The 23749-nt window shown below is 50.5% G+C and overlaps 1 protein-coding gene across 2 annotated transcripts in view; it reads left to right on the top strand.

Moving 5' to 3' along the window:
* PIK3C2B (phosphatidylinositol-4-phosphate 3-kinase catalytic subunit type 2 beta) overlaps positions 1-23749 on the top strand; it is a 66405-nt gene that overhangs the window by 435 nt on the left and 42221 nt on the right. Inside the window, exons 1-2 of one of the 2 annotated variants that reach the window (XM_077771942.1) lie at positions 195-227; positions 22624-23644. In XM_077771942.1, coding sequence (XP_077628068.1) covers positions 22712-23644 — 933 coding nt within the window. In that variant the 5' untranslated portion in view covers positions 195-227; positions 22624-22711. Of the gene's footprint in view, positions 1-194; positions 228-22623; positions 23645-23749 lie in introns of those variants that run through there. The other variant, XM_077771943.1, reaches the window with a different exon arrangement.

A 23749-nucleotide genomic window follows, 5' to 3' on the forward strand; every position in this document is an offset into this window, starting at 1 on the left:
GGGGCAGGGCGCCGGGTCTCCGGGAGATGGCTTCTCCGCTCCCGCCCGCTGCTCCCGCTATTGTCTCGCCCGGGGTGGCCTGACTCTGCGGGCTCGCGCACGCTCCTGGCCCGGAGGGCTCTCCCCCGCGCCCCCCGAGCTGGTCCCGCGCCCTCTGCTGCCTCCGCGCCAGCCCCCGGGGCCCCCTCCAGGGCCGGCGCTNGCAGGGAAGCCCGCAGCGAGCACAGGTAGGACGCACACCCGGCCCGGAGCCGCCGCCCGGGGTCTGCAGGTTGCCCGCCGAGTGGGGGGAGCGGAGGTCAAGGGGCTCTCCCTCCAACATGGCAACAGCCGACGCAACAATGGAAGGAGCCGCGGGTTCCCGGCGGCCGGCCGAGCTGCGGACGCGGTGGCAGCGAGAGCTCCAGCCCGCGGCGCCCTGCAGGTTGCCGACTCCCTGCGCCACCCTGCCCCAGCAGTTTCGGGGTGTCTCGGGTCCCCGGGTCCCCCCCTTCCCACCCCTTTCCTCTAAACACACTTCCTGCCTTCCAGCTGCTCGGCGATCTGAACCAACCAATGGTTTGGGGGTTGGTTTAAGATGAGAAATAAAAAGCAAAACCTGCCCCGGAGTGGGGTGGGGGGTGAGGGGGTGGTGCTTTCTGTTGCGGTGGGTGAAAAGTCAGCATCTAGCCTGGGGAACATATGCTTTTTTTTTTTTTCTTCTCCAGTCAGGCGGGTGGCCGACTCGGCTTCTCCTTTATAAGGTTACTGCAGCACCAGGAGAGGCTTGGGCGGGGGGGAGGCGGGGAGAGGGACCCTCAGGCCTGACTTTCCGGGCCCTCCGCGGAGGCGCTGCTCTCCTGGCTGGTACTTGTCTCTCATTTTCAGCTCCCGACAGCGGCGACTTTGATGTTGGGGAGCAATGGCAGCTGCAGGAAGCCCAGGGGACGCCGCCAAGCTGGGGTGGGGTAGGGTGGGGACCCAAGGGGCTTGGCCAGCTCCTGGGTTGTGAAAAGAGGTTACCAAACGTATGAGGTTAGTGCACACACCCTAATTGGCTGAGGGTGCGTGTGCGTGTTTGTATGTGCGTGTGAAGAATCTGCCATTGCTCTTGCTCCTCCTGGCCAACCTTCTCTCCCTCTGTCCCCACCCCCTTTTGGGGTCTTTGTGGCTTCCCTGTCCCAGTCCTACCAGCCACGCCTGGAATGGAATCTCTATTGTCTCCTGCTGCCCTGATGTGTTGTTGTTGGGTTTTTTCCCCCCCTCAATTCACTGGGGAATTTTGTACCCTGTGCTGGCTGGTCCCAGCATGGCACCAGATTCCTTAGCACACAGCTACCCGGGCTTCCAGAAGTGGGCCAACACTGCCCCTCCTTCTCTCTCTAAACTACCTGCCTGTCTGGGATGGGGCCAGGCAGATGTAAGCAATTTGCGCTGAATTCCAAGCCTGTATCAGTTGCTGAATGAAAACTTACTCCACTGCTGCGCTAGGCCTTGGAAAGATATTGGAAGAGAAATGTTCCAGAGGGTAGCAAACCTGATCCCAGATTACTCCTCCTTCCCCAATTCCAGCTGTGCGTCCTACAGCAGAGATGTTATGAGGCTACACAGTTGCATCTCCTCCGGAGCCTGGCATTCGCATCTGGGGTTGCGTCCATGGAAAAATTAAGTAGAGGCATATTTTATAGCTCTGCCTTGGCAGCCGGCGTCTGAGGAGATGGTGGCTCCAAGCCGGAGCCCTGGACTGAGGCTGTGGCTGCTTCTCCTTTGGCCTTTGGGTGAGCTCAAGGTTTGATTTCCATGGCTCTGAATTTACTGCTGAGTGTGCATGGGTGTGCGTGCCTGAATTTGATCAAGTTCTCAGCCCTGGCCAGAAGGGAGCTTGTGCGTTTCCCTCTCCCTGGAAGTGTCAGTGAGGGAGGCCCGCAGGGTGTGCTGGGTTCAGGAAGACTCAGTGTATCTGGGACCTCTGGATTTTTCCCTGGGGTGCTTCTTCAGAATTGCCCAATGACCTGGAATTCTTCTGATCTTTGCCATGACACAGTGGCCCTCTAGCAGGCACCCCGCAGCTTTTTGGGCCTTTGGTCCCTTCTCAGTGGTTTTGTCACCCCACCTGGGCCTGGTGCTTTGCAGGTGCCTCACGTGGATGGGCCTTTTCCCTGCAGCCAGCAGGGAGAGAGAAGAGAGAACACTGTTGCTTTGTGGGGGCTTGTGACTGGCCATCAACTTCCGGCTCCTCACAATCCCAGGATGTGAACTTGGACATCATAGAGAAGGGTAGTAGAGAAAACAGTGGATGGCTTCGGGGTCAGGAGGCTTGGCTCTGAGTCCCTGCGTGACTGACTTCTAGCTGAGTGAGCATGGATAACTTGTGAGCCTAAGACTTAGTTTGCTTCTCTATAAAATGGGAAAAAATAATGCCCCAGGCTCACAAGATTGTTTTAAGGATGAAATACATTGCTTCCCATGAACCGGATAAAATCATGTGTGCGGAAGCGCTTCGAAAGCGGCAGAGTACTATCCCGATGTGCGTTATTCACTCTTGAGTTTAGCCTTGGTAACAACAAAGGAAGGAGAGCTAGTGGGGGTGGGGGAAGGGGTGGGAGAAGGGGATGGAATAGAGAATGTTCTGGAACATAGGACAAGGGAAGAATGATCTGAAGATACCAAGGTAGCTATTTTGGGGGTTACTTCTCTTTTTTTGGGAGGGGGGTTACTTTTCTTTAAAAAGGGTTGGCAGGATGGGAGCTAGGAGAGAAGAAAAGGCTGCTTAATAATATTTGTAGGGAAGTGGGGAGACCTATACTCCCCAAAGGCTGGCTACTGTCCACAGACAAGGTAGTGCTATGCTGGTAGATAATATAATAGCTAATACTTACTGATGTCAGTTGGCTAGTAAATGACAGAAGAAGGATTTCAGGCAGGTGGTTTCACTCCAGACCGTGTGCTTATAACCTTGATGCCACTATCGGAGACATTGGGTCTTGGGAGAATGGAAAGGGATTAGCAGAGTCACGGAATTCATTCACACTGGCTTCCCTTGGACTCGAATGCCCATGACATGCCACCAGACTGGGACATACGTTAGACAATAAACCTCTCAGGGACAAGGGACCAGCAATGCACCTCTTTAATTCCCAGGTGTTTGGGGGTCGAGGGTAAATTCCTTGGGCTTCTACCTCACCAGCCTTTTTCTGCTTTCTCTTCTGTATCTGTACCTTCAGCATAAGGAGAAGGCAGGGGATAATAAAGTCAAGCAATTTTGCTATCTTCTGGGCAACACTGATACAGTTTGGGATTCGGGGTACTGTGGAAAATTGAGGCAAATCTTTTGTTTTAGTGTTTCCATATCTGCTTTATTTTGTGTCTTGTTTATAAAATGATACTTAGGAAATATTATTCTTGGACATCCCATGCACGACCTTTAGAACTGGAAAGGAGTTTGGAGATCCTTGCCCTGAGAAGTGACACCCCCCAAGGTCACGCACTTAGTGGTGCTGGAACTTTACGCTTGTCCCACAAATCACAAGATGACGAATGACAGGACCTGCCTTTCGGCACTTTAGAATTGTGCGCAGACAACTGGGAAGTTCTCTCAGGAGACTGGGGATGGAATTCGCTCACCCCAAATTTCTATGTCGGTGAAAGAGATTAAGGATACAGAAGACACCGTTTGTGCTTCGGGGCAGAAGCCTTCAAGTTCTGGAGAAGGAAGAGGAAAGAGCTTCTCGATATTCCTGAGACACAATACAGAACTTGTGGCTGAAGGAATCTAGCAATTCACGCCTCCCTCTCTCCGGACACTTCCTGTAGGGAGTTTCATCCAGCAGAGGCTCCATGGCATTTCAGAGAGGAGCCAAAGATCATTTGCCTCTGCAGAAACTGTTTTCCTTTCACCAAAACATTACCACTCCGGCCTCTGTTCCTTCCTGAAAACACTGTTCAATAATTCCCTTCTTCCTGGACCTTCCTCTCGAGCCACCCCTAGTCACAAAGAGGAGTCTTCTAGGCAATAGTTTTTTTCTCTGCAGTTCTTCTTGCTGTGCTTTTGTGCATCCTACATGTCTGCTCCTGAGGGTCCTGTCCTAAAGGCTAGATTCCACTTCGTCTCCTCTGTGTCTGAGATGAAAACGTCTCTGCACACATGACCGGTTACCCATGTCCCATGCCTGGTTAAGTCAGGCCCACCAGGAGTAAGTGTGCATGGAGGCATCCTCTCCAGCCAAGTTCTTCTCTCTGTCAAGGGTAGTTGGTCCCCATGGTAGCAAACCAGAAGACAGGAGGATGGGAAAGGGGGAAAGAACCAAGGAGATTCCATTTTCAGAAAATACTATGGTTTGCCTCGCTAGCCAGAAGAAATAGGTATGAGCCTTTCTTGTCTTAGTTCTCAGACGAACCTAGAATGTAGGTAGGTGTAATGATGGGGCTCTCCCACTGTCAAGACCTCTCTTGAGAGCCCCCCCCCCTTTTCTGGAAGCAGAGTGCCTGCCACATTCCTGATTCGCTGGGCTGTTACACTTTCCTGCAGGTAAATAAAGGAAGTTAAACGGACAAGGAGTAGTGTTAGAGTGCATTTAATTCTGATCAAACACGGAGAGGTTGTTTGCGAATTGGGGATTACAGGAAACTGGGAGAAGACATCTATATTATTTTCCCCAAAAATCTTATGGCCAGGATTTTAGATTTCCACTCTAGACCTTAAGAAGGCAGATTTTTTTTTTTTTAATGTTTTATTTACTTCTGAGAGAGAGAGAGTGTGTGAGAAGGGGAGGGTCAGAGAGAGGGAGACACAGAATCCGAAACAGGCTCCAGGCTCTGAGCTGTCAGCACAGAGCCTGACGCGGGGCTCAAACCCATGAACTGTGAGATCATGACTCGATCCAAAGGTGGCCGGTTAACTGACGGAGCCACCCAGGCACCCCAGATTTTTTTTTTTTAATTAAGAAGATAGATATAATTTCCTGACAGGAGACTTTTAAACACAGTTGTCTCAAGTGCAATGTTGACGACACTGTTGCAGATGGTTTCAGCAAGGAAGGCAGAAAGGAGCCCCCTGAGCAAAAGTTCAAGTACCACGAGGCAAGAGCATATAATGAAGAATAGCTACCAGCATTGAGGGTCCATCTGTAGATTTTTTGGGTTTTTTAGCTTTGTGGGTTTTTTGTTTTGTTTTTGTTTTTTTGTTTTAGTTTTTATTTTAATCCCTGTTACTTAGCATACAGTTTTGTATGAATGTCATACCTTTTCGCCTTGGAGAAAACCATGATGATGAAACTGTCTCCTCCCTTTCCACCGATGTGAGACCTGAGGTTGCATGTGGGTTTGGTTCAAATTAAGGTTCAGAAATCTGCTGAAGATCGTAGGAATTGCTAGAGAAGAAGCAAAGTTTGAATTCATGTCAGGAAACCTCCAACACCTGTGTTTTTTCCTTCGATGCTCCCCTGAGGGGACCTCTGAGGAAAAGCATCAATGAGCCCCAAGTTCTGAATGAGACAGGGCTCCCCCGAGAGTCCAAGAGTCCGTTGACAACAGAAAGGGTTGTTCTCAAAGTTGTCTGTGGTGAAGCTATGATCACAAAGGGAAATAAGTCTTTCAGAGAATGTTTAAAAAAGAACTCAACAGATGTTTTTTGCAGGCTTACTGATGACTTTAGGTGCTTTCAGTGATGAGGACTGATAGCCTTCCAGAACTTACAGTTGAATGGGGAATACAGACAGGTAAATAGGCTGTGTATTGGGGGTGGAGGGGCAGTGGGGAGCATGGGGTGCTTTGGAAACTCATAAGTGGGAGTTTGGGGTAGTCAGACTTCCTGGAAGAAATTAAATGTTACTCAAAGGGCATTTGGGTGGCTCAGTCAGCTAAGCGTCCGACTTCAGGTCATGATCTTGTGATTCATGAGTTCAAGCAGTGCATCGGGCACTGTGCTGACAGCTTGGAGCCTGGAGCCTGCTTTGGATTCTGTGTCTCCCTCTCTGTCTGTCCCTCCCCCTGCTCATGCTCTGTCTCTCAAAAATAAATAAAAACATTAAATGTTAGCCAAGATCTGAACAATGAGTAGAAATTGGGGTGGGGGTGAAGTGAAAGGCAAAGGAGGTGAAGTGAAAGTAGTTTAATCTGGCCAGAGCCACTGAAGGAGTTTGCCTTTGATCTTTTATTCACGGTGTACCTGATGCTCTCCTCCATGTGCAGCAGTAAGAAGACAGACAGTCGCTGTCCTTCTGGAGTTTGTATTCTAGGAGAACTTAGTTCCCTAAGAATTAATTAAACCAAGCTTTTCTATTTTGCTGACAGGGATTCTATAGTGGTATATCAGGGAATTCCTCGTAGACAAACTCTGGCTGAGCTTAGGAAAGTCTGAGAAAGACTCTTGCGATGGTCCTATGGGTAATATGGGGTGGAGGCAAGAGGTGGGTTAATTGATGGTTGATTCATTGTTCCTCCAACAAAAACACCTTCTGTGCCTCTGTTCATTCATTATTACATTTATTGATTCATCAACTGAAGGGCAGCATAAATTCAGTATGTAGTTAAGAGTATGGCTTTGGACCCAGATTCCATGGGTTCAGAGCCCGGCTCTCCCACGTACTAGTTGTTTGACTTTGGGAAAGTTACCTGATTTCTCTGTGCTTCTGTTTCCTTATTTGTTTATTTTTTATTTTATTTTTTAATGATTTTATTTATTTTTGAAAGAGACACAGAGACAGAGTACGAGCAGGAGAAGGGCAGAGAAAGAGAGAGACACAGAATCCGAAGCAGGCGCCAGGCTCTGAGCTGTCACCACAAAGCCTGAAGCAGGGCTTGAACTCATGAACTGAAAGATCATGACCTGAGCCAAAGTCGGACACTTAACTGACTGANTGAACTATCTAGAATAGGGCCTGATACATAGAAAAAGCTTAGAAAATGGGGGATGTTACAATTACATTATCATCCTTCAAACAAGTTTGTGCTGAACCCTAGGGATACAGACATAAATTCAGTATGGTCCATGACCTTGAGGCAACCACACTGTACTCCAAAAATCACAAGCGAATGTATGAGTTGCTTTATGGAGTGGGGTAATCACATAAGCTCGGTACGAGGCACTTGTCACATGGCTGCCCCAAGAGTTGGTGTGATCTGAGGCAGCATTTCATAGAAGTATAGAAGCTAGGACCATAACGCTTCATATTTTGGGGACTTCTAAACTCTGAGAATCTAATGAATGCTATGGGGTATCAGCCCAGAAACATAACTACAAGTTTGCCCTCCTCTTTCAGAAGCTCTGATTCTGGAGCAGGGAGGTGTTTGATGTTCCCCTCTGGGTGGGTTGGTCTGACCACTCTCAGGAACATAGTATCTGACAGCTCTGTTCCCTAGTGCAGGGCACTGTGCTGAACATTGTGGGGAAGACAAGGTAAATAAGAGGCAGTTTTTGTTCTTAAGATTAATGGGCTTATGTCTGTGAGAGTGCTTTGTAACTATAAAGCACCCACCCTGGATAATAATTATTTTTATTCTAATCACTAGTAGGTATAATACAAAACAGTGTAAATGCTGTGTATATTTAGAGATGTTCAAAAGAGAGCAGAAGTCACTTTGTGTCATAGGAGATGAGAGAAGGCTCAAATACAAAGGCAGCCATTTGTAGAGGGCAAGCCAGAGAACATTCCAGAAGGCACTAGTGTGACTGAAGATTTGTGGGGAAACTTGTGGCCCCACAGAATGGTTAATAACCATCAGCATTTGGGGGGCATGCAGGGAATTGGGCTGGGGCTCAGTATGGGGAGTCTTGAATGTCCAGTATGAAACAGGGGAGATAGAAACCTTTTCCTCAGAAGGATGACATGAACAGAGTCATTGCTGCAGGATTGTCTTGTCATCTTGGCCATGGAGCAGATGCTTCAAGGGTCAGTGGGGAGACAGAGACACTTAGGAGGTTGTTTCAATTGTTCAGCTAAGAGAAAGAATAATCCTCTTTGGTGCTAGGGCCCCTGGGTGGCTCAGTCGGTTAAGCGTCTGACTTCAGCTCAGATCGTGATCTCATAGTTCATGAGTTTGAGCCTCGCCTCGGGCTCCCTGCCATCAGCACAGAGCCCACTTTGGGTCTTCAATCCTCCTTTCTCTTTGCCCCTCCCCTGTTCACGTTCTCTCTCTCTCCCTCTCTCTCTGTCTCCCTCTCCCTCTCTCAAAAATAAATAAACATTAATACAGTAATTTTTGGTGCCTAATGTGTGCTTTTGATAGGTTATTTAACTTCAGGAAAGTAATCTGAAGCTTGGAAAGGAATGGACCAGTTTGAGAGAGACTGGAACAGGAAGGCTGGGAGATTTCCTTCCCTGGAAATAGACTGGTGGTGGCTCAGTCTGGAAAGAGCACTGGAGCAGGAGTCTGGGATCCTAGTTTCTAGTCCCATTTCTGTCACTGACTAGCTGTGACTCCAGACAAGTCATTTCCCCTGGCCATTGGTTCTCTCTCTTTTTAATGTTTTTGAGTGTAGGTGATGCACAATGTTACCTTAGTTTCAGGAATACGACTTCTGTGTACGTGATGCTGTGCTCACAAGTGTTACCACACAGCGCTGGTACAGGATCATTGACTGGATTCTCTGTGCTGTGCCTTTTACTCCTGTGACCTACTCATTCCATAACTGGAAGCCTGTATCTCCCCCTCCCCTTCTCCCATTTTGACAATTAGTCTTTGGTCCTTTTATCTGGAAAATGGCAGTGTGTTGTCTTTTGGTTTTCACTTGTTTATCATCTGCTTGTTTTTGAGTGGCTTGTGATGGTGAAGAAGTGTTTTGGGGTATTGGGGGAGAGAGTGGAGGCATCATACCAAGATAATCACCAGCATCAGCTTGCACTTTGGGTAAAATGCAACATGCCTGGGTCCCATTCCGTGAGATAGGAAAAACGCTGTGAATTTTGGCCTCGAACAAGTTCCAGTTTAATTCCTGATTTTGTCGTTTACTAGTTGCGTGACTTTGGGGTGGGGGGAATGGTAAATTATTCAGTCCCTTTCCTGTTTTCCATTTTCTGCATCCATTAAGTAAGGATATTAATATCCACATTTAAGGATTGTGAGGATTAAGCAAGACAAAACCTAGCATAAAATACCAGAGGAAAAAAGCAGGTGTATTTCTATCCTTCTATTTTTGTGATGCTCATATTCACTTAACCTCTCCCCTCCCCTACCCCGCCCAACGCTGCCCAACCCCCTTTTCTTTCCCTTTCACCTAAACAAAGCACGACACCTTCACTCCAGGGCGGACTGCGGATGTATCCTGGGGGTACTAACTTTGTAACGGTGTTTACATACGTTAGACTGGCGTTCAGCAAGGTGCCTGTGAAACCTTATCCCTAATATGCCCACACCCACGGTCACACCCTGGCTACACTTATCCAGCAGCAAACAGTGTCACCTAATCCCTACTGAGGTGGTCTCGGACTCTTGCTACTCTGGTGGACCCTGAGTGAGGGTCACACAGGCAAGGCCCCTGTAAAGATGGGGCTGGTGGGATGTGAATGTGCTACACCGTGCCAGGCTGGTCCACCCCTCTGCCGAATGTCCCCTTTGCCCAGTGTAGACTGAGGCTCGGCCCTATGGAGACCTCTGTCTCCCTTGGGACCTTCCCGTGCAGAGTGGGGCATAGGAGGTGGGAGAAAGGCATCAGGCATGTACCGAGCAACACCAAAAGGAATTGTCATTCTTCCTTGCTCTACTCCCCCATGCCCAGGGTCACTTCCTGCTTAGAAGTCTTCTTAGCCCCTCTGCACAGATGACAATTGTTGTTTTCATGCCATCTAAGGCAGATGTGTAGTTCTTGTGCCCTAGACACCAGGGCTGTCATTTCAATCCATTGTGTCACACACACACAGCATCAGAATGTTAAGGAGCCACTAAAAGCAAAAGAAGGAATTGGAAGGGTTGACCAGGGAATGCTTCTGAGGCTCTTGAGTCAGAGTGGGAAGAGGAAAGAGAGCGAGAAAGGAAAGCTGAGGAAGCCTCCGGCTCCACCCAAGGCTTTTGAGGCTCTAAGAGTCAGCCGGGTGGGGAAATAGGGCAGGGGGATTCTGTACTGCGAAGTCAGTGCTGATGGGGCCTGCTGAGGGCTCTGGGACCTACCTCTGGGTCAGGTCTAGGGAGAGACCAGACTGATGTGGGAGTCCTGGCTGGGATCCGGGCTGGGAGCTGGTACCACCGGACCCTGCCTCCTGCCTCCTTCCCAGGTCTTCATATATGTATCCCTTTCCCTGTGGTTGGGCGATTCTGAACACTGGGAAGCCATCTTGGGGAGGGTCTCAATCTTAGTTGCATCTTAGGGCCCTGCATCCTGAGTGGAGTTTCTCCTTTGAGCTGGGTAAACTAGAATCCTTAGTCTCCCTCAGAGGCCAGTGTCCTTGGCTGACCCTGAGCAGGATATCCTTAGAAGCCACTGAAGAGGCCTGGGGGTGGCCCGGGTCAATGTTGGCCAACAATAGACAAGGCCGGGGATAGGAGGGGTCAGTGACGTAGAGGCAAGCTGCCTGCCCAGCTGCACATGTGTCCCGGACAGGGGCAGAGATGCTGAGGCCTCAGGAGCTAAGACCAGGGAAGCCACAAGGAGGCACAGCCAGCATCAAGGTCCACCAGGCCAACTATTAATGGATCATTCCTCCCAGGCCACTGGAAATTTCCCTTACCACTTCCAGAATGGGTTGGGTCAGGCCCTCCTCTCCTCTGACTCTGCTTTTTTAGATGCAAATGTCCCTGGGTGGGACTAACACCTTGGCCTCTCACAGCCTTGTGTAAATTAGTATCAGATGTTTGGTGGTGTTTTTCTGTGTGTGTGTGTGTGTGTGTGTGTGTGTGTGTGTGTGTGTTTCTGGGCTGTAAGATGGGGGCTGCTTGAGAGCGGTGCGACGCCCCTTTCCTCTCCTACCCTGGTCTGTGGGATCCCAGGGCCTCTCTACTGTGCCCTGAACTTAGGAAATAACTAAGTTATTCTGCCCTGAGGCCAGCCGGAAGCTAGGGTGGCCCTTGGGTGGCCTCCTGGGCTCTGCTGCCTGGAGACACCTTCCCTTGCATTCTGGCTCCCAGTGCACACTGCGGGCCTGCTTCCAGTGTGCTGCACTGTGGATGGGGAAGGCCCAGAGCTGCTCCCTGGAGCCAAAAGATCCTATTTTCCTTTTTCTTCTGGGTTCAACCCTCCATCGACTTTCCACAGTCTTCTTTACCAGTGGCACTAAGATCATGACCTCTTGGTGTCTAAGTCAACTTCCTCAGGGAACTGATGAGGGAGTGAGTGAGGTGGAGGGAATGTGTGGGGGGACGGGGGGGACCTGGAGGGTGGGAAGGTATGGTGGGTGCACGGGCAGATGTGCGTAACTGTGGAAAGTGTGGGGATTGTGTGAGGTATGCAGAGTGCAGAGGTGTGTGCTTGGGGGAGGAGTATGGAGTCCGCGTGGAGAGTGTGTGGGGTACCTGTGGGTGCTTGGGAGAAGGTTATGGGCGTGTGTAGAGTGGGGAGGGAGGAGGTGGAAGAGGTAGGTCTTGGGGGTGAGGGAGTGTGCACAGGGAAGGGAGTGTGTGGTAATGGCTAAGTATGAATGGGGGGCATGGGGGTGGTTTATGTAGTCTGTGTGATTACCAAGGCTGTAGGTCCAGGGATTTTCTTGATCTGAGGAGTTAGCACTGACTGCAGATATTCTTTATTATCAGATCACATGTCCAGGTCACATGTTGCTGTTTTAGGGATTGTGGTGGCCAAGGGACAGTGGGCAGGGCCTGTGTACTGTGTAGAGCCTTCCTACGGGAAGCAGGGGAGCTGGGCCTGGGCACGGTGGCATGGTGTGGGGCCTGGTCTTCAGCTCCTCAGGTTCCCATGGAAGACTGGCTCAGCCTTTTTCTGCCTGACTTCCTTCTGCCCTCCTGCAAGCCAAGCAGGTGGCTCTCAACAGCTGGCAGCCCGCCGCCCCCACAGCCTGCCCCTGCCCGCTGGCTCCCTCACCCAGGCTTACGGGCAATCGCCCCCAACCTTCCCATAGACAACACCACCACATGGGGACTGGGGCCCCGTTTTCTGCACTGTGTGTGTGTGTGTGTGATCCTCCTGGGGACCAGTCGTCCGAGTCCGTCTCATCCTCATCCTGGGGTTATGTCCCAGGGGTATACTGTGGGGGATAGCACCAGGGCTAGGGACAAGGTCATTTCTGAGTATTAACACCATACGACACCCCCTCCTTCACATCGAGTCTGTGGCCCTGCCACGGCTCCAGTGGGAGACCCCGGGGCAAAGTCGCTGACCCATAGTGGGCCTCAGTCTGCTCATCTCTAATAGTCAGGAGGGCCCGTCGTGGGGGGAGGGAAGATAGCCTCTCTGATGTCTAAGGAAGCTGCTACCAGAAAACAACCAAAGGATTGTTAGAATTGAAGTAATTGGAAATGCTCCCTAAAAATCCAGGCTCTGATCCCCGGCAAAGATGTCCCTCTGGAGATAGTCCCACCGGCATTATTCCGTGCACTCTGGTCAGTCCAATGCCTCGGCCCTTCCCGGAGGTACACCCCCTCCCCTTGCCCGGGGCTCGGGCCAAAAGCCCAGCATTCGAAGTGCTGCTCCGACTCTGATGGCTCAGCCCCGCCCCGCGTGCCCAGCGTGTGAGGGCTTGGGTCGTGGAGCAGTGAGGTGGCCCCACACCGCCTCTCATCTTCCCTCCGGTGAGTCCTCCAGGCAAAGCAGAGACTGTTTGGTGTGTTGTTTTTCCCTTTGGTTCCACGGCTGGTTGAGAACAGCTGTGACCCGCTTTCTGGATTCTGTTTAATGGGCTGGCCTCCTCCAGGGAGTTTCCCCAGCCTACACAGGAATCCTGGAGAACTGGATTCCAAAGGACTGAGCTGGGGAAGCTGGACTGGAAGGTTCAGCTGGATGTGACAGGTGACAGCAAGGGACCTTGCAGGAACCCTTGGTCTGCAAGAAGCAAATGGCCCTGTGTGGCAAAGTTGAGGAGGGGGTGGCAAGGATGATGAGGGCTGCTGTGTCCCCAACCCCCTCTCCACCCGTTTTCTGACATCCTCCTTCCAGAGGGGCTTCCTTTATACTTTGCGGAGTCTCCAATAGCCTCGGAGAGAGTAAGCTTCTTATCTCTCAGTGTTTGGAAATGTTGGGGCTGTTTTTATGATGTGGGATGGGCTGGCATAAATCTCGTCCGAAAAGAGCTTCCCTTAGGAATCCCCTCAGCTAGAGGCAAACCATAAGAGACTCTTAACTACAGAGAACAAACTGAGGGCTGCTGGAGGGGTGTTGGGTGGGGGGACAGGCTAAATGGGTGCTGGGCATTAAGGAGGGCACTTGTGATGAGCACTGGGTGTTACATGTAAGTGATGAATCGCTGAATTCTACTCCTGAAACCATTATTACACTATATGCTAACTAACTTGGATTTAAATAAAATTTTAGATTTTTTTAATGTTTTTTTATTTCTAGGAGAGAGAGAGAGAGAGAGGACAGAGAGANGACACTTAACCAACTAAGCCACCCAGGCGCCCCGGATTTAAATAAAATTTTAAAAAGATTAAAAGAAAGGAATCCCCTCAGCTGGAGACCAAGAAAGATTAGCAAGGGAAGGTGCTTCTGGGAGCTCTTTTGCCCCACCCCCAGCCTATCCTGCTCTTTTTCTCTGGAGGGCCAAGGAAGCTAGAAGGGTAATTCTTTTTTTTTTTTTTTTTAATGTTTGTTTATTTATTTTGAGAGAGAGCGAGAGAGCGAGTGCGAGCACAAGCATGAGCGTGTGATAGGGGCAGAGGGAGAGGGAGAGACAGAATCCCTAACAGTCTCAGCACTATCAGTGCAGAGCCCGACTTGGGGGCTCAGACTCACAAACCCCTGAGATCATGACTGGAGCCAAAATCAGGAGTCCAATGCTTAACTGACTGAGCCACCCAGGTGCCCCCTGAAAAAGGAATTTTTTTTTTTTTGGTGCAAAAAGGNGCACAGAGCCCAATGCAGGGCTAGAACCCATGAACTGTGAGATCATAACCTGAGCCGAAGTCCGCTTAACTGACTAAGTCACCCAGATGCCTCATTTTTTTTAAATGTTTATTTTTGAGACAAAGGGAGACTGGGCAGGGGAGGGAGAGGGGCAGAGAGAGAGAGGGAGACACAGAATCCGAAGCAGGCTCCAGGCTCTGAGCTAACTGTCAGCACAGAGCCCAATACGGGGCTTGAACCCAGGAACCAGCAATGGTGAGATCATGACCTGAGCCAAAGTTGGACACTTAACCAACTGAGCCACCCAGGTGCCCCAAAAAGGTGATTTTATTAAAGCACAGGGACAAGACCCATGGGCAGAAAGAGCTGCCCAGAGATTGTGAGAAGAGACTGCTTGTATACTTGGGAGCTGAGGAAGGTAAAGGCGTTCTTAACCACCATGCTGCTTGGAGGGAACCCAGAACTAGAAGGGCTGGTTCTTGAGGCTGTGGTGGCTGAGAGCAGGTGGGGGGTGGTAGGAAACAGCAAGTGTAAACCAGACAGCGAAGAGATGTGGCTGCGCTGGCTCCTGGGATGGTTCCTGGGTTAGAGATCCACACACTCACTGCCAAGCCCTCTCTTCCCTCTTTGCCAGGGGTTCCATTCAGGTAGCTGCCAGCTCCTGGCCCCTGATCCACGTCGTCAGCTCTGGGAAGGAAAGTTTTAAGAGGAGCCACGAGCTGCCTGCCCTCTTCCACCCCTGACTCTCTTCGTACCTGAGTCCCAAATCCGCAGGGTTGGTGGTAGGAGCTATGATTGTCAGGGAGTGTGTGTGTGTGTGTGTGTGTGTGTGTGTGTGTGTGTGTGTGTGCATGCTTTCTGAGCTGGGATGGGGGACTCTCAGACTCTGAAGGAAACCCAGCTCTTTCTAACCATGTCACACAGGCTCCTAGCATCTGTCTTTCCTCTCCCAGGACCCAGAGAACCCTCTAGGAACTCCAGTATCAGCTTTGGCTTCAAATTAGTGGAATGTCCAGGGTAGGCCCAGGGAATCCAGGGATGGAAAATTAAGTTCCAACAGCAAAGGCTGAACCACGTGGCGCTGCTTTAATTTGGCACAAAGGATGCTAGTGAGGGGCTGGACGAGTAGGGCAAAAGCACAGGCAGCTGTTTTCTGTCTCCCCACATTTGGAACTAAGTGACAGCCACAGAGAAGAAACAGATAGGAGAAAGACCTTGGGGAGGGGGGAGTGATGCATGTGATTCAGGGATGGGCCTGACATCAAAGAAGCTTGTGGAGCTGTGTACAACCTATAGGCTTACAGTGAAGAACCTGGGACCAGATATACATCTGTTTGAGACAGGGAGCCTGGGGTGCCTGAGTGGCTCCGTTGGTTAAGCGTCCGACTTTGGCTCAGGTCATGATTTCACAGTTCGTGGGTTCGAGCCCCGCGTCGGGCTCTGTGCTGACAGGTAGCTCAGAGCCTGGAGCCTGTTTCAGATTCTGTATCTCCCTCTCTCTCTGACCCTCCCATGCTCACGCTGTCTCTCTCTCTCTCAGAAATAAATAAAACATTTAAAAAAAGAGAGAGATAGGGAGCCTGACCGTCTAGATACACCTTCTTGGGGGAGGAGTTGGCATAGGGCATGCCAACCTTCCCTCCTAGAACTGGGCCTCTGAGGGTGGGGGGAGGGCAGCAGGAATGTGGAGTGAGGTGTGGGGGATGGGTCCCTGGCCGCAAAGCCAGTGAGATTTGGGTTATGGATGAGTGTGGGTGTTGGGGTGGGTGGTGAGGGGCTGAAGACAAAATTCTGGAAGCCAAAGGGCCTATGTCCATATGGCCTCTGACCCCTTGACCTATTCTGTGCTGAGAGGAGGTGCTGAAGGTCCCTTCCTAGATAGTCCTAGAACCGAGTCCTTTCCCTTACTAAAAACTACCATAAGATGGGATGCCCAAAGCTGGGGACTTGAGACCCTTCACACTTTTTACCATCTTGCTCAGTAGCTCTACATTTTCCCTGCCCTGTGAAGATGGGACAAGACAGGTAGTGTGTCCCTGCTATGTGTCCCAAGGAGGGGGATTGGATTATTTATGGATATGTCTGTCACCTTTGCTAGAGGCCAAGCTCCCCGGAATTGTGCCACAGCCCTCTGAACACTTTTAGGGCTAGTGTGGTGCCTGGCACATAACTGGTACTCATTGGCCATCGAGATTCGATTTTGTGGTTCTGGATGTGAGGAGATGACCCGGAGCCCGCAGGCTGAGCAGAGCAGAGTGGTTCTAAAAAGGTGCCCTCCAGCCAGGCAGCAGGAAGGTGTCAATGGACAGCTGGCTTCACTGTAGGCCCTTTGGGCCCCACCCTCGCTGGCATAGGGGCTGAACCGAGCCAGCCCATTGGTGGCAGTGTCCTCTCCTTTCTCTCCACCCTTTGACTCCAGACCATTGTGTGGCCCTGCCCTGACCCCGTTTCCTCCCCCGCCGGCCTCCAGCCATCCTTTGGCAGCTGTGTGGACTGTTTGGTGCCTGGTGCTGCTTCGACCCTGGCACCGACCTGCTCAGCCATAAGCATGCCCTCCTCCTTCACCAGCTGACTGCCTGGTGCCTGTCGGGGTCCCTGATCCCCACTTCCCTCTCCTCTTCCTGATGGTTCTGAAACTGAGGTCTGTGGGGTCTGACGTGGCAGTGCATCTCAATTGCCTAGGGGAGGGGGGGCTTGGAAATGATCAGAATCCAGGGATTCACCCCACTCAGCCAGACACCCCAGAAGAAGGGCCAGGAATCTGTACGTTTGAAAAACTTCCCAGACGGCGGTTGTGAACATTCCATCGTGGACTATGTATTAGATAATATTACCGTGCCAACCTTAAATGTCGTGGGTGTGCTGATGGCGTTGTGTTTGTATAGGAGAGTGTGCTAGTTCTTCAGAGGTTCAGGCTGAAGTATTTGGAGGTGGAGCGCTTGCATCTTACTTTTAAATGGTTAAGCAGAGACCGCATGCAGTTGTGGGGGACGTGTTAACAGTGCATGTAGGTGGCGAAGGGAAACTGGCTGAAAGTGATCTTTCAAGCAACTGGAATCTGCTCTCTGAAAGATGGACATGAAGGGAGAACACAGCCACGCCACCTCGGTGTGCAACTCCAGGGGGTGCTGTTCACGTGGTTCTCTTTGATGTGGTCCGAGGGGGGCATTCACCTAGAATACAGTGTGTGGGTGCCCTCCCCCAACGCCCCGGAGTTGTGTGACACTGTAATACTGGCCCCAGCTGTCTCTTCCTGGATGGGCTATGAAGCCCTGGGCCCTCACCATCCCGCCTCTTTCCTGGGACCTATGTGGGTTTTTTTGTTTTTCACAGTAGCCCTTGAGGACTGAAGGAATAGAGCAACTTCTGATTGTCAACCAGCAGGGGCTGGCAGAGAGGGAGCTGAATTGGGGAAGAGGAGGGGGAGGCAGGAAACTTGAGACTCTGATTCCTAAAATACTTTGTGTATCCCCACCCGTCCCAGAAAATGAAATTTGGGGCTTGAGTTCTTAGAGGAAGTCAGCTTGCTCTGGGTCCAGGTTGCCAGGACTGTCACTCCCGTCTTCCCCCCTTCCCCTTCTGGACTCCTCCCCACCCCAACCTCCCCCACCCCCATACCTGGCTGCCTCCCTATACTTTCACACCACCTTGGTGGCTTCTCCCGGTCCTGCCGGGGGTGCTGCTTATCCATGTCCTCCCTCGGATCCCTCAGCATCAGAGTGAGCTGAGCACTGAGCCTTTTGGAAGGAGCAGCTTCTAGTGTGGCCCCGGGCACAGGATCTGTCAGCCGCTGGGCCTCCTTCTCCGCAAGGCTGACAGTCTGGTGGAGTCCTGGCCAGACGCCAGGGGACGGTGGTTGGAGAAGGGTAGCTCCGCTTTCCTCGTCTGAATTCCAGTCTTGGAAGAACCTCAGGAACCAGGCCTGCTGGATCATCCATGGGCCTTTTTTCTCTTTCCTCCCAGAGCTGAGGCTGCTCCTTAGCGCTGGGATATGGCTTTGGAGTCCACTGAGAAATTTGACTCAAGGAGACCAACCAGTTAGAATCAGGGGCCCAGAGCTGGAAGGTACTTTGTGTGGTGGTCCCGTCTGTCTGCCCATCTGCCTGTACGGATGCCAAACCTGACCCAGTTGAGGTGAAACCCAGCCTAAGGAAGGCTGCCAGCTGCATCCTGATCGCTGGTCTTATGTCTAAAAACTCTTACCCCCAGAAAGCTCTGCCCTTACATCCCAGTTCAAGTTGCTTTTCTCAATGGAAATGAGGTGAATTTAGAACTTAAGGAGCTTGATGGTGGTGGGGGTGACAGATACATACTTATTTAATTGTAAATAAACCATTTTAAGATTATATTTGAGGTATGTATAGGGTACTATTGGGAGCATAAAGAAGGGGCCCTTCATCCAATCTGGGAGTTCAGAGAAAGCTTCCTGAAGAATGTGATATCTGAGCAAAGTCTGAGAGGTGAGTTAGAGTCACACAAGCAGAAAGCCCTGTGAGTTGGGAAGGGCATGCCCAAGGGAAGGATGATGTTGAACAAAATCACTGAGGTATTGAGTAAGTGGCAATGAATGGGTATAGATGAGAGGGAGATGGGGCAGGTGATAAAGGATTTGTAAAGGAAGCAAACAGAGAGCCTTTGAAGGAGTTGAGGCAGGGAGATGATCAGGTTTACCCTTTAGAAAGAGCTCTCTGGCTTTTCTGGGAAGAATGCCTTAAAGAGGGGCAGTTTAGGAGGAAGAACTATTAGGAGCTATTGTAACAGCCCAAATGGGAGAAGATAAAGGCTTAGTTAGGGCAGTAGCAGTCAGTCGAATAGCAGGAAGGACTAGATTGGGGGAAAAGTCGCAGGTCTTGGTGACTGGATATGGGGGCAAGATGAAGGGTGAATCCAGGGTGGCTACCGCATTTCTAGCTTGGATGGCTGGGTGCCCTTTGCTGAGGTGGGGAACCTGGAGGGAGCAGAGACTGTGGGAAGGAAAGGAGAAGGTGATAGTTCTGTGTTGGGCATTCAGGGCTTGAGTTATGGGTGGGCATTGGGGGTGAGATACACCTTTAGAACTGCCAACACACGAGTGGAACAAGTAAGAGGGAGAAGAGGCGAGGTTGCCTGAGCCGAGGGTGTTGTGTTAACAGCGGCTGAGAGTGGAGTCCTGAGCCAACACCAACATTTCAAGGGTGGACAAAGGAAGAGCAGGACAAAGAAGGGAGTGGAGAACAAGGAAAAAAAAATAGTGTCATGGAAGCCAACGGGTGGAGGGCTTTGGGTAGAAGGGAAGGGTCTATAGTCTGTAGAGCAAAATGCAGCTGCCATGTCTGGGCGGACAGAAATGCCTGTGGAATTGGATGGACGGGACATTGTTGCTGGGGCACATTTTGTGGAAGGATGGGGACAGAAGCCGGATTACAGTGAATTGAAGAGCAAATGGGAATTGGGAAAGTTCAGGTGTCTTCTGTACAGCTCAGCTGGAAAGGGAAGGAACAGAGAAGATATTGGCTGGAGGACAAAAAGTCAGGAGAAAGTACTTAGGGTATAGGGCTTTTGTGTTTTTCATTTTCATTTTCTTTTTCTTTTTTTTTTTAATATTTCTGAGCAAGAGCGGGGAAGGGGCAGAGAGAGAGGGAAATGGAGAATCTGAAACAGGCTCTGCGCTGACAGCAGAGAGCCCGATGTGGGGCTCAGATTCACGAACCACGAGATAGAGACCTGAACTGAGTCACCCATGTAACCACCTGTGCCCCTCATTCTTTCTTTTTAAGGTTAGGAGCAACCTGAACACATTAATGTGCTGAAGAGAGAGACCCCGTTAAGGAAAAGAAGTGAAGATACAGCAGAGGGAAGGGGGGTTCGTGGGGCATCCCTGAAGGAGATCTAGTGAATGGAGCAAGAGCATAAGATTGTGCCTCAGGAGGCAGGAACTTTCCCTGAGACCAAAAAGAAGAAGGGGAAGCTGAATGCAGTTGTGGCTACATTCATGGGCAGAGAGACAGGAATTTGAGAAAGAGAATTTCCAATGGCCTCAGGTTTCCTCTTCACAGTGGTACCTGGCGAAGGCAAATCTTAATACTCTCTGGAATAAAAGGCTTGGTCCAGCTAGGAGCATTCTTCTAGTATCTCCTGTCTAAAGCACTAGGACCTTTTCCTGGGACCAGTTTCCCGACTCCCAGAGCTGTGTTCTGGGTATCTCCATCTGCTCATCCAATTCCTTTGAATTTCAGATAGCAAGACTCCCTCTTAGCCTTGTAGGTAAAGTGATCTGTAAGAGGGTGCCTGGGTGGCTCAGTCCGTTAAGCATCCAAGTCTTGGTTTTGCCTCAGGTCGTGATCTCATGGTTCATGGGATGGAGCCCCGTGTGGGGCTTTGTGCTGATAGCGCAGAGCTTGCTTGGGATTCTCTCTCTCTCTCTCTCTCTCTCTCTTTCTCTCTCTCTCTCTCTCTCTCCCTCTGCCCCTCTCCCACTCATGCTCGCTTGCTCTGTCTCTCTCAAGGAAATAAATGAACTATAAAAAAATAAAAATAAGGGGCGCCTGGGTGGCTCAGTCAGTTAAGCGTCTGAATTCAGCTCAGGTCATGATCTCACGGTTCGTGGATTTCAGCCCTGCGTTGGACTCTGTACTGACAGCTAGCTTGGAGCCTGGGGTCTGCTTCGGATTCTGTGTCTCCCTCTTTCTCTGACCCTCCCCTGCTCACGCTGTCTCTCTCTCTCTCAGAAATAAATTTTTAAAAAAAAATTAAAAAAATAAAAAATAAAAATAAAATAAAAATAAAAGTAATCTGTAAGAAGCTGTTGAAAGATAGGCAAACTCAACAAGAAAAGAGCCACTTCATATACCCTGATGCTGGGTTTGGGCTCTTCCATCTTTGGGAAACTGCTTGTTAAGATTCACTGAGCCAGCCATGGCCTTCAGGTCAGGGTTCTGTGCCTGGGCCTGATAGAGGTGCCAGGGTCCTAGACAGGCACCTCAGGCCAAGGGATACCTTTGCCCTAGCTCATTTGGGACCTCATGGAACTTACCACCCAGGTATCTACCTGAACCTTTTTCCTTTTGATTTTTTTCAACTTCCTGATCATAAACAACAACACGCTCATGTTTATTACCTGCTGAGTAAGGGAGTACAACTGAATGAATACTTTTCGATAATTTCATGAGGTCATGAACTTCTTGGCTGCTGGCGCTAAGGGTCAGAAGTGGCTGCTTCACACTCACCTCTTCCAACCTAATCTGAAACATATCCACACATGTGTCTGTGGTTTTCTGCTTCAGCTGCAGACTAGAATCTCCTAGGGTTTTAAAAAATACCACTGCTCTACCACAGACCCATTAAGTTAGAATCTCTTAAGAGAACCAGGCATCAGTACTTTAAAATAAAAAGTGCCCCCAGTGTTTTTAGTGTGTAACCAGGGTTGAAAACCTTTGGGCCAGGCTAGCACTGCCATTACAACCATTCAGTGCCATGTTCATGTCCTGGCTTCTAAAGAAAAGGATGCTAACAGTGAGGTCCACGAAGGGGGATGCTTGTGGCCAGGGGCAGCTGGCCTGGGGTTCTACCTTTCTGCCTAGCTTCCCGAGGGCCAAGGAGGATTAACATGGCACACCTATAATCTACCAAGTACCTGGGTCTCACCTGTTGCCAGGCTTTGTTTTATTGCTCATCTTGGTGTATTTGGGGAGGACCTTAGTGCAGTCTGAGTAATTATAAGGTCTGTTTCATTGGACTCTATTGTACTTTTGACTTTATAGCTTTATGGAGGTATATTAGACATACAATAAACCATACATATTTAAAGTGTACCATTTGATAAGTTTTGACATATTTATATACCCGTGAAGCCATTACTGAGATTAAGTCAATGAATGTATTTGTCATCCCCAAACGTTTCCTCTATGCCGCTTTGTCATCCATCCCTCTTTCCACCCCTTCCCAGATAAACGCTGATCTGCTCTTTGTCTAGATAGTTTTCATTTTCCAGAATTTTATATAAATGGAATCCTACATATTCATACTTTTTTTGATCTGGCTTCTTTGGTGCAGAATAGTTATTTTGAGATACATCCATGTTACTGCATGTGACAGTAATTCATTTCTTTTTGCTGCTGAGTTGGTATCATGATGTGCACGTAATTACATTTTTTAATCCGTTCACCTGTTGCTGGACGGATTTGGGTTGTTTCCAGCTCGGGGAATGTGACCAGGCCACCATGAAGATGCGCATACGAGTCTTTGTTTGCATATATGCTTTCATTTCTCTTGGGAAAGTGCCTAGCAGTGGGGTCCTTGAGTCCCATGGTAGGCGGGTGTTTCCCTTCACAAGAGGCTGCCTGTTTTCCGAAGTGGCTGTCCCATTTCTCATTCCCCACCAGCAGTGTCTGAGCATTGTCCTCTTTAAACAGACCAAAGAGCCCTTGTTTCCATCTTCTCTTGGCTGAGGCAAGGTGTCTCCTTCTTTCCTCGGGGCACATGTGAGAGAGAGGAGGGTGGGAGCAAAGGACCACAGATGGAAACATCCATAGATGAGTGGAAGGGTAGATGTATTACAGAGATAGAGTTGTCTTGGTGTCTCCTTTTCTCCATCTTTTTGTTTCTTCCCCTCTGTTATAGGGACACAAGAAGCAGGCAGTGGCCCGGATTATGTCACCTAATTCAGATTATTAACCCAAGTCTTATTGTGACTGAATGATTGATATTTTTAACCCCTGCAGGCACCCAGACACCATGCCAGAACCCTGCACCCCTGACATTGGCAGGAAGTAGAAGGCTTCCTTGTCTCCTCGGTCACCCATCCTCACCATGTCTTCGACTCAGGGCAATGGGGAACACTGGAAGTCCCTGGAGTCAGTGGGCATCAGCCGCAAAGAGCTGGCCATGGCCGAGGCCCTGCAGATGGAGTATGATGCACTGTCCCGGCTCCGGCACGACAAGGAGGAAAGCAGAGCCAAGCAGAACGCAGACCCGTCTCTCATTAGCTGGGACGAACCTGTCCTAGACTTCTACAGCAAGCCGGCAGGGAGGCAGAAGGACCTCAAGCTCTTGCGCGGTCTCTCTGGCTCTGATCCTACCCTCAATTACAACTCGCTGTCCCCGCAGGAAGGGTTATCCAACCACTCTACCTCCCAGGGCTCCCAGCCTGGCCCAGATCCCTGGCCCAAAGGCTCTCTGGCTGGAGACTATCTCTATATTTTCGATGGTTCAGATGAAGGGCTTTCTTTGTCCCCGGGACCAGGAGATACAGATGGCTCTTCCAAGAAACTGTCCCCACCTCCTTTGCCACCCCGAGTCTCTATCTGGGACACCCCTCCCTTGCCTCCCAGAAAGGGGTCTCCCTCATCCTCCAAGGTCTCCCAGCCCAATGACGTCAACACTTTTTCTTCAGTGGAGCAACCTCCAGGCAAACTGCTAGGGCGTCGCATCCTGGAAGAGGAAGAGGAGCTGGGGGGTGGGGGCCCGGGGCGCCTCCTGGGGCCTGTGGACTATGATGGTATTGACGATGCGATTACACGGCTCAACCTGAAGTCAACCTATGATGCAGAGATGTTGCGTGACACCACCAGGGGCTGGAAGGAGGGCCGGGGGCCCCTGGACTTCGGCAAGGACACTCCCGGAAAACCCGTGGCCCGGAGCAAGACCATGCCCCCTCAGGTGCCGCCCCGAACCTATGCCTCCCGCTATGCCAACCGGAAAAATACGACACCTGGCAAGAACCGCCGGATTTCCGCTGCTCCGGTGAGGACCTTGCTGTGTTCCTTCCGTCCCCCTGCGCAAGTGCCATTCAGAAACAAAGAGCAGTCCTTTCTTCTCGTTCTTCCAGATCCCAGTCTGCTACACATC

Source organism: Crocuta crocuta, unplaced genomic scaffold, assembly GCF_008692635.1.
Source record: "Crocuta crocuta isolate KB4526 unplaced genomic scaffold, BGI_CrCroc_1.0 scaffold318, whole genome shotgun sequence".
Lineage (NCBI taxonomy): Eukaryota > Metazoa > Chordata > Mammalia > Carnivora > Hyaenidae > Crocuta > Crocuta crocuta.